At 36.4% G+C, this 10,302-nt stretch overlaps 1 protein-coding gene and 2 long non-coding RNA genes across 4 annotated transcripts; 1 reads left to right on the forward strand and 2 right to left on the reverse strand.

Moving 5' to 3' along the window:
- Positions 1-4,446: 4,446 nt before the first annotated feature.
- On the reverse strand, positions 4,447-5,058 carry LOC148167689 (uncharacterized). Its single transcript, XR_015770772.1, has 3 exons — positions 4,968-5,058; positions 4,785-4,852; positions 4,447-4,645 (listed from the first exon to the last, which is right to left on the reverse strand). It is a non-coding gene; the product is annotated as an uncharacterized LOC148167689 (long non-coding RNA).
- Positions 5,059-5,267: 209 nt separating this feature from the next.
- Positions 5,268-7,516, reverse strand: LOC148167690 (uncharacterized). Its single transcript, XR_015770707.1, has 2 exons — positions 5,807-7,516; positions 5,268-5,746 (listed from the first exon to the last, which is right to left on the reverse strand). It is a non-coding gene; the product is annotated as an uncharacterized LOC148167690 (long non-coding RNA).
- An 80-nt stretch (positions 7,517-7,596) lies between these two features.
- On the forward strand, positions 7,597-9,914 carry LOC148167691 (BTB/POZ domain-containing protein 9-like). Of its 2 annotated transcripts, none has more exons than XM_088044998.1 (10): positions 7,597-7,752; positions 7,798-8,047; positions 8,099-8,349; positions 8,397-8,658; positions 8,705-8,906; positions 8,956-9,115; positions 9,260-9,381; positions 9,422-9,513; positions 9,560-9,768; positions 9,824-9,914. In XM_088044998.1, the coding sequence occupies exons 1-10, from the start codon at positions 7,597-7,599 to the stop codon at positions 9,872-9,874; spliced, it is 1,755 nt and encodes a 584-aa protein (XP_087901124.1). In that variant the 3' UTR covers positions 9,875-9,914. The 2 variants fall into 2 exon arrangements, with proteins under 2 accessions (XP_087901124.1, XP_087901125.1); XM_088044999.1 differs by having other exon boundaries at positions 9,473-9,513.
- The last annotated feature ends 388 nt before the right edge of the window (positions 9,915-10,302 follow it).

Below are 10,302 nucleotides of genomic sequence, written 5' to 3' on the forward strand. Positions count from 1 at the left end.
AACTAAGGTTATAATTTTTCTAGTGTAATGTCTTGTAAAACAGATGTCATCCAAATGACAGTTTTTAGTTTGTCAATAAAGGTACATATTTATTTTCCAAACGAAAAAGAAGAAAATCATCAGAGCTCCGAATCAGATTCAACTATTCATCGATTTCATCTTCTGAATCTGACTGTGCTAGTGTTACAATAATTGAAGGAATATTGTCTACAGCTGCGTCTCCCATGAGTGCTGTCCAGTCTAGCCTAATTAATTTTTCGCAGTGTGAAACAAAGTTTTTTCAGTTGTTTGGTGCGCTTGGCGAAAATGATTTTAATCATAAGTTTCTGACTTTGTTCCTTCCGATCCTGTTTTCTTTCTTTTGAAACTGCTTGTCTTGTATAAGTTGATTCCATCTCGTTATATTGTCAAATTTGAATGACAAATTTAGGTGATAGACAATGTTGCCAATGTTTAATTCCTAGTTATTTTAGAAATTCAACGTAGCGACACAAAAGTATCTATTAGTTACTTCTACCGAACGTGAATCGCTAATATATTGTCGGTACTCCGGCAGCAAGTGCTGGTAAATACAATTCAGTTCTCGCTGTGGTGAAAAACCTCCGTGGCGTCTAATCATCGTCTGAAGGGTCACCACGAAGTCACGACCAGTTTCAGTTTTCCTTTGGAAGCGAGTGTGGAGTCTGACTTTGTTGTTACGGTACCAGAGAATTGCTTGGTTTCGCAACAGCCTGAAATGGGTTTTCCCGGTTTCGGAATGATGATAGTGTTCGCTAATTTCCACGCGGTTGGAAAGTAAAGATTTGTTAAGCAATTGTTAAAAATAGCGGTTACTGCAAGAAAGCCTGAGCCTGGTAAATTTGTCAAAATGGTAGGTTTAATCTGATCGGGGCCCAGAGCTTTGGTAGTTTTTAAGTTAAAAATGATTGATTTTACTTCGTGAACTGTAAGTGGGTCGGTTAAGTGCTCATCGTTGTGGGGATATGGGAGAGGTTCTATTAGTGGAATATCGCGCATGGTTTGAATGTTGGCAGAGACTTTTCCGAAAAAGGGTTGATTGAAATGTGGGTCGTCGGGGACTTGATGAATTTGTTCATGAAGATTGGCAACGCACTCGGCTTTGTCTTGGGGAGATTGGTAAACGTTGGAGCCTTCGATTAGATTTTGATTGGGTTTAGAAAGTTGACCAGAAATTGCTTTGAATTTTGACCAAAATGCTTTACCGTCTCGGTAATCTAAGGATTCGCAGGTTTTGATCCAAGTTTCTTCTTTGAATTGATTGATGTCGCGTCGGATTTTGGCACTGAATTTGTTGATGAGGGTTTTGAGAAAGGGGTCACGAGTACTGACAAAATCGCGATAGATTTTACGTTTTTCCTTAATTAGTCGAGTTCTAGAGAAGACAGGTTGTCAGGTAGTTGATGTTTGACTCATTGAAAGTCCGTAGAAGCGGAGCCGTGAAAACGGTTTGCTGGCGGTTTATGGTAGCAAGAAATTTTTTTGACTTTACTCGCGTTGTCTGAATGGGTTTCGTGGGGGCGAATCTACTCAAAGGAGAAGTAGATCCGCTGACCCACATGGTTAATGCGGGTTTTGGTGCGGAGGACGGTTTTTGACGCAGACTCGACGAGTTCTGCGACATTGGAGCGTTGATGGGGGAAGAGGTCGTACAACATTTTGGTGACGAAAGTGATCGTCTGTCGCACAAAAATACACTGAGGTTCAGGGTCTGCGAACTCAGGTGGGGGCAGCAAGATGAGGGTTGGGGCAACGGGAGTGTCGCAGGTGACGACTGCGTCTTTGATTTTGGGACATTTTTGGGACCATGCAGGATGGTCTCCTTTGCAGAGAAGACAGGTAATTGTGTCAGAAGGAGACTTGTTAGAAGGGATGGCTTTCGGGGCATTTGGGGCAAGCCAACTTGTTGTGGCAGGAAGAGGCGGCGTGCCCAAGGTGGAAGCCCTTGGTGCACTGGAGAGGAGCGGGTTTTTGTGGGGCTTTCGATCGCTCGCACTGGTAGCGCTTACCAAAAGGAATGATTCCTTCCTTGAGTTGCAGAAGTTGCCCGTCTGTCTGGAACGGATGCGCCAGACTTTCGAGCATTGCAAGTGGAGATCGCGGATGGCATTTAGGACTTCATCGTTGTCGATGTCGTCCTAGATGTCTTTGATCACAATGGACATTTGGGGGGCCTTAGGGGCATTTGGGGGAACGGGTTGAGCTGAAGGCTTGCGGTGCACTTGCACGATCGAAATGGTCGGGCAGGCGGTGGCAGCGCAAAGGTGAGCTTGGAAGTTAGAAGGAAGGGCTTTGGTGGTAACTAGAATAGCGGTGCGGTTCCAGTTAACCACGAGTTTGGAGATGTCCTTGAGAAGCAAGGACGTTGTAAGAAGACCGTAAAAGGATTTTTGAGTAGAGAAAGCTTGGGGGAGGTTGCGGATTGTGTACCCGAAGGGGTACACATTTTGGGTGTTTGTCATTTTGACTGAGTTGTTGGAGGAAAACGAGAATGTTCTCTCACGAGGAGGAGAACGAGGTGGAGTAGCGGTTTTGTTATCAATCAAAACAGACTTACCGGATGTCGTTGGAGATTGCTCTGAATAGCTCGCACCACTGGCACTGACACTCGAACTTGCACTTTTCCCGCCGCGAGGGCGAAGGTTGTGAGTACTCATCGACGGAGCGCGATGTTGCGTACTCAGAGAACACTTCAAGAATGTGTGTGACCGTTCCGCTGCTCGTCGCGGGTTTATATAGCCGCCGGGTAGCCGATGACGTCAACTTCGAGAAGCTTCGTTACAGTTTGTCGCATTATTATAGTAAGTTATTGATATACAAAATTTTTAAATGTTGAACCATGATATGCTTATAATAATTTAGAATTATTTTTTTATAAATATTACCTTTAATCATGAATACCAATGCATGATCGGCAAATGCTTGTCTCCTGTTTCCATTTCCAAAATCGACAAATCCCTGCATAGAATCTATTTTGCAAATAGAATGCATTAAAATCCATACAAGTATCTATATATTAAATTTACCAGGGAGATAAAGAGTTGGTAATGAGTACCGCTTCAGTTTGTCATTATCCAAACAAAATCGTCAGTAAATTCCCAAGCCATAAGGCTAACTACGTTGGTATATACGTAGCTACAAGGGTTTTTGCTTATCAGTATTTTGGTGTGCCTGGGCTTTTGATAACTCCTTTTATAATTGGGCCTTGGCCTGTTAAGGGTTTAAAGTAATAATAATAATAATAATAATAATAATAAAATCCATGAAAGTGTCGAACAGAAACTCGATAATTGCGCAGCAGATGTTCGTCGATTTTGCAATTTTGGTTTTTTTTATGCGATCCAGTCAAATTTTCCGAATGTCCACATTGGTGGGAAGACCGAATCTACAATACATACAATTTTAACACAATGAAATAATTACTAACATGTTTATTATTGTTATTGGTTCAGATTCGCCATTTTTTGGCCGACCAAGAATATTCGTATCAATAAATAAATTATATTGCTAATATGCACCTGTATAATATGAAGATACAACAAATAAATTGTACATACCTTTCAAGATCCTTGTTGTCACATTCAGGAACACAACATGGTCTCAATCGTTGTCCCGAGATCAATGCAATTATAAAAATAGTTCAATTTTACCCACAAAACAGGATTTGCAAGTTACTATAATAACTGAATGAATTACAAATAGATAACATTCAAATGTAACCACAAAAATGTCAAAGAAAGAACTCAAAAAGTAAAAAACACAGCAAGCAATAAATTGCGGAATTTTCAGTAAAGCACGTTTTACTTTTTCTGCTGACTATAACAAATTTTTGTTTGTGTCAACACGGACCTTCCATAAGAAAGCATTGAATGACTTGGAGTATCAATTTTATTGTAACAGTGATTTTAATAAATTTAATTTTTATTAATCTTCTTTCCTTTTTTTATATAAATCTAGTGTTTTTAACTATAATTATAAATACAATATAACTAATTTTTTCAAGGTCACAGACAAAAATATTGCTTTCAGGCCGTTTCAGTTTTTTTTAATTGTTATCAAATCCTAGTTTGGGGTTTAATAATCAATTTAACAAAACGTGAAATAAAGTGAAATAAATATGAAAAATTTCACAAATATTTGTGGCTTTCACAACGAAATGTAAAAATTATTTTTTGTAGAACATCATTTTCTTCGTATTTTTTCCATATAATCTATTTTGTTTAAAAATGTATTTAAAATAGAAAAAATAAATACGTTATACTTTTCTAAAACAAAATTGTAGTTAATTGTTTTCACAATTTCACTATCTTTTTACGATCCCTGATGGAAGGAGTATTCAATGAGCCCAATCATTTATGAATATATATTTTATTTAAAATAACAGAAAAAAAAAATAAAAACAAAAAAAAAATTCAATAAAACAAAAAACTAAAAAAAAACTATTACAATTATATACAAATTAATTGTTGTAAATATACAACGTGCCACCACCATGAATGGTGACATTGTTGCGGCCGGCTCTGTCGTCACCATCCCCGTCTTGGCGGCTGCCACCACCGCCACGGCCTCGTCCACGGCCGCGACCGCCCCGGCGAAGTCGCCGCCCTCGCTCTTGCCACAATATTCTCTTGAAAAATAGAAAATACATGTAAATAAATCAAAATTACATTTAACATAATAGTTTACGAAAATTTTTGTGCAATTAGGTACTCTATATTATATATCTTCACTTTTAAATTCTATGTATTTATGCAGTATATACCAACCTCAACATGTTGTTTAATACTTCGTATCTACGAAGCATTGTGAGGGCCGTGTTGTCCGCCCTTTCATCCTGTAGGTAAAAAAAAACAATTAAGAATTATTTTACTCGCAAGCATATGTATAAAAAAACAAAGTCGTACAAATATTATACAAGCAAATGTTTTGTAATAAAAGCAATTACTTACAGCTTGCCTTCTTTCTACTTCTCTTCTTGCCTCTTCTTCTTCTCTTCTTTTCTTATTCTCTGTTCGTCTCTTCTGCTTTCTTCATACCTTTTTTTCCTCTTCTCTTTTCTTCTTCTTTTCTTATTCTATGTTCTTCTCTTCTTTCTTCATACCTTTTTCTTGCTTCTATGTTTTGGCCTTCACGCTCCTGTTCGCTAAAACACATAATAATTAAAGATTTTAAATAATTTTTTCTAAATATTTACTAACTCAGTTTTTTCATTTTGATTAGTGTCAGACATGCTGCACAAATAAAAACATAAATTTAAGTATTTTTGCAAAATCTATGAACACTAATTTGGCTCAACCCCAAATTCCAATCCTTTCCGATGCTCCGCTGATAGCAGCCAGCGATTTCAACCGACACGCCATGCCTCCTAATGGGATTATGCAGATGTGGTTGTAATTCGTAGATTAAAATTAAAAGGTTCGCTATTATTTCGTATCTCCAGCCTATTTCTCAAGAGATTGAGATTTTGTTCCCTTCGTTGCATTTCCATAAACATGATCGGCAATATTATTTCTTGAAATTTCAAGGCACGGATTTAAGAATTAAAGGCCTTACAATTCAAGAAAAGTTTAAAAATTTGTTGCTTAACAGCTTGACAACTGACAAATTTTAGTTTCTTTGTGCAAAGGCTGCACTTGGTTCTGCTTCATACTTTTCTTGAATTGATTTTTTTTCTTTGCCCCAGGCCTGTTTCACGTTAGTGCATGATAACTGGTCTAAGTTAGAAAATCTACAACCAAACGTTAGAATGGAATATTTGAAATTTCATAGCCCCAATTTTTTGGCTTACTTTGTAGTTGTAAATTTTCTTCATGTGGACTTGAAAGTAAAGCCGACGTCTGAAGAACCTGTGAAAATATTTGCCGATGTTGATGATATTTTTTACTTGACACAAAATGATACGTCTCGCCGTAAAAACTCGGTCTCCTTCCCTAATAGGGTTACTCTTATCCCCTACATAGTCTAAAAAGTCACTTAAGAGCTCTTCAACACTGTACATTTTGAAGAAAACAGAAAATATAAAGTATGAATAGAAGTAAATCCCAAATAAACCAAGATAAATGCATTTTCTATTATAACCATAACTGAAACATAAAATAAACAGTTTTTACCAAACTTACCGCAAGACCCTATAAACATAATCACCCTCACTCAAGTGGTTGGTCTTGTATAGTGATCAGAATTGATCTCCCCTAAATTACAGATTTTTTTGTTAATTCAGATTTATTGGAATTAAAGAAAAATATTTGTAAATGAAGTTTCAGGACATCAGACAAATACAGGTGTCCCAGAACTCGTGACCCAGAGAAAAAAGGCTCAGGGAGGCATCAATTCTGAACCAGAATTTCGAAACAAAAATTTTTTAGCTAAAAAAATCGAGATAAGACAAAAAACGGTAGCCAATCCCGAAGCAAAACCGAATTTGAAAATCGGTAATATGGACACAAACTATCGTTCATTGGTCAGATGAACATTACACTCTCGTTGCGTTTCTTAGTTGTTCCGGGGGGTTGGTGACCACGATTCTCCCCTCTCAAGTGGAGGGGATAAGGGATGATAATCCCGAATCGCTGGTACAATTGCGTTCAAAAATAATCCACCATTCCATTGCTTATTTCCAAACAACATCGGAAAACATTTTGAGGGCCTTGCTGGGGCAGGTACAAGTCCGTTCTTGACCTTCCCAGCACATCTGGGTGGTCATAAAATGGTAATTTTTCAATGTTTGCAAAAACCCTGTTCTAAAATTATTTAGATCTTATTTTGTTGTGCTGTGATGGTAAAAGAAACGTATAAATACAATGGAGCGTTTATGACTTTAACTTTTTAAACAGTTTCCACCAAATTTACCGCAAGACCCTATAAACATAATCACCCTCAAGTGCTGGGTCTTGTCTGACGACCAGAATTGATCCCCAATAAATTACAGCCTTTTTGTTGATTCAAATTTACTGGAATTGGGGAAAAAATATTTGGAAATAAAGTTTCAGGACATACAGACAAATATAGTAGATTACTCAACGTGTGAAGTTGAGTTTTGTTTTTATCTAATGTGGAGTTGTAATAATAGAGTTGACGAATGATTAAAATTTAGATTAGCTTAAAAGTGCAGTATGAAATTTTTCAAATTATGTTTGAACTAAAACTATGTTTGAAAAACTAAAACTCGAGAAAATGTATAAATTGACGCTTCAAAAATTATAAATGCTAGTGGTTATAATCAGTAAAACATGTAAACAGTTTAGCAAAATTACCAACACTAGTATTGTTGCCAAATTTTTAACAGCACTAGGATTGTTAAATGTGCCTTTATACAATCTACTGCTAAAGTGATATAGTACGTTTCTGCGTTTTTTATTTAGTAACGGCATTGTTCATTTTTAGGAGGTAAAAATTGATGTTCCATTGCGAGCTTTTGAACATGTGTTAAAGTACATCTATTTAGGTAAAACACACAAAAATTTCAATCAAAATCTGAGTTTGGTTTGTAGGAACTCTTTCTATTCCGTCTGAAGCCGACATGGTGGTTGAATTTTAAATCTTGCTCATAAGTTTTCGTTGGAGGCTTTGGCAGAACTCATGATTGAAAAAATGACCACTTTTCTTAATAGCCCGAACGTGTGTCAAACTCTAAATATTGCAACCGCATGTCATCTTCAAGAACTTATAACGACTTTCATGGACAAAAACATCGCGAAGATTCTTAAACATGACAGTTTTTGCTCGTTGTCTCAAGTAAACTTGAAAGACATGTTTGACTCTTTTTAATCGACTTTTTAGGCGTCCATGATTGTGTTGTTAGAACGCGATGATTTTCCTCTGCCTGAAATTGAAGTGTTCAAACTGGTAGAACGTTGGTGCAAAGTCAACACAGACGAAGATGGTTTGGTTAAAAACTGCATTAGATTGGCTTCTTTTACGGAAACTGATATTTTTGATTCTGTTGCCCCTTCAAAACTCATCGAAGAATCTAAATTGTTTTCTACGCTTTGGCAAATTAGAAATGGTGTTATCCAAAACCGAACTTTCAGTAATTATTTTCGGTCATGTTAATGTTGTTCACCTTGATATTTGGTTTTAGAATACCAATCTCCATCATCTATTCCAGAAGGTTTGAAAATTTTGGAACTATCTGAAGAAACCATGGTAAATAGTGATAGTTCTGGTGTTTCCGCTGATCTGGAATATCCCATAAATGTGGAAAATGTGATTCCAATTCTAAACACTGCAAATTTTTATGATTTCGTTAAATTAAAACAAAATTGTCACGAGTTTATAGATAGCAATTTTGCAAAAGTGTTTTCAACTGGCAGTTCTCAACAGTTATCAAAGGTAGAAAAGAGAAGCAGTTTCATCTCTGAACTAACAAAAAGTTTTAGGAATCTTTAATAAGCTATTTACAACATGACTCTAGGTTAATTAGGGAAATCGAGCTCTTAAAATTAGCTGCAAAGTGGTGCAAAGACAACAAAAGTGTTGATGATGCAGTATTAGAGTGCATTCGGTTCTCGACTATGTCAGTGGCCGAATTAGTGTCCATAGTGCGGCCCACTAATTTGCTGAAAACCGAAACTTTACTTGAATTCATTTCAGAGATTGTTGAAGTGAAACCGAAGAGATCCAAGCTTAGATGTGATGCAAGTGTGTATAATTTAAACTGTTTCGTAAAATGAAATCTTTCTTTAAGTCGAAAATGTGAATGTTGCTTGCAAAAACTATAGAGCTCTAGTGATTGCTGGAGTGGACACTGATCATTTACTGAGTGAAACAATCGGCGAAAATCATTGCGCTCATCACATTATAAATGGCAATGAAAGTATTGTAGTGGCACTTTGGGAAGAGTATTGTATAAACTACATAAAAATGAGACTTTATGAAAACAGTGAAAGGTAAAATTAAAGAAAAAGTAGGATAAAGTTAGTGAGAGTATCGTTGCAGCTCCTATTCTTACTACATCGAAATCTCTCGTGATTATAAAAACTGGACCAGGATTATTGACTACCAACCTTTTCTTTGTCGTTCTGTCCAACATTTGTACTTTAATCAACAAATGGTCAAATTTATAAAAATTGTGGGAACGAAAAGCTCATCAGGAAGTGTGAGTACTTGCGTTATTACAGTGTGAAGCTGGCTGAGAGAAAGTTTCGAGGCCGCTTAAAATGTGTTTGCTGTTTGAGCATTCTATACAAAATTTTGCATTATCAATATAAAAAAATATTGCCATCCATATTTTTGTCCGTAGAATTTTGAATTGACGTCCCTTGAAGCATTATGGAAGAACGATATTCCCACCATAGTAAATAGTATCATTCGTCCTAGAAGCAATGTGGCCACATTAGAAAATGGAGCTCTCTCCATTGAAGGGTGAGTGTTTGTGTGAATAATATCTCTAACTCACTTGTAGGAAGATTTGGGGCAGTGATATGCTAAATGGTGATCCAATATATGGTTGCAGTTACCATGAGATCGAAAGAGGAAGCATCATGATACAACTAGGTAGACTAAAATTATTTAGCAATCGATATGAAGCGTCGTTTTTTAGCTCAGCCATACCTGATTTCTTCAGTCAAGTTACGGTTAGATGAGAACGTTAACTACAAATATCGTATAGAAACTTCAATTAACCAATCTCAGTGGGAAGCGGCTGTCGATAAAACAGATGCTTTCTATGATGGATGGCAAGAGCACACATTTTCAGAGAGACCTGCAATTTATTTCCGCATTAAGGGGACATCTTGCGAAGCAAATTGGGTGAGTGTGCAAAATGTTAGAAATAAAACTCCAATTCTGTATAATATTTTTTCAGCCATTTTTTTCTTGTTCTCATTTTGAATGCAGTTCTAATAAAAATATTTGACCCCTATATAAAATTTCTTAGGTAATGTTTACTTTCCCTGGAGGCAACCGGTCATTAGTGAGAGTTATTAATGTACGACTTTTGGTCTAAATTCAAACCTTTTTAACGATGCTTTATAAAGTTTATTGATTTTGCAAATTGCTTAACAAAATAAAAAAACAAAAATAAACGCAGTGTACTAAAATAGTATATTATAATACAAGTTTATAAGCAAGCCTATAAAACACGCACGACGAGTTTAAGAGCACGACGCGTCAGCGCTTATAAACGAGTGTTATACGCTATTTTTTATTATACCTATCCATTTACAATCCTTAAGGAGCGTTGAAAAAATGTGAATTTACACAATAAAATTATCAACGGTTGTTTATGAATCGTTGTCGTAGAAACGGTTAGCAATTGTTTGTTTACGTTGTCACATTTTTTCA

Source organism: Gnatocerus cornutus, chromosome 9, assembly GCF_029298725.1.
Source record: "Gnatocerus cornutus isolate USDA-ARS CGAHR chromosome 9, icGnaCorn1.1, whole genome shotgun sequence".
Taxonomy (NCBI): domain Eukaryota; kingdom Metazoa; phylum Arthropoda; class Insecta; order Coleoptera; family Tenebrionidae; genus Gnatocerus; species Gnatocerus cornutus.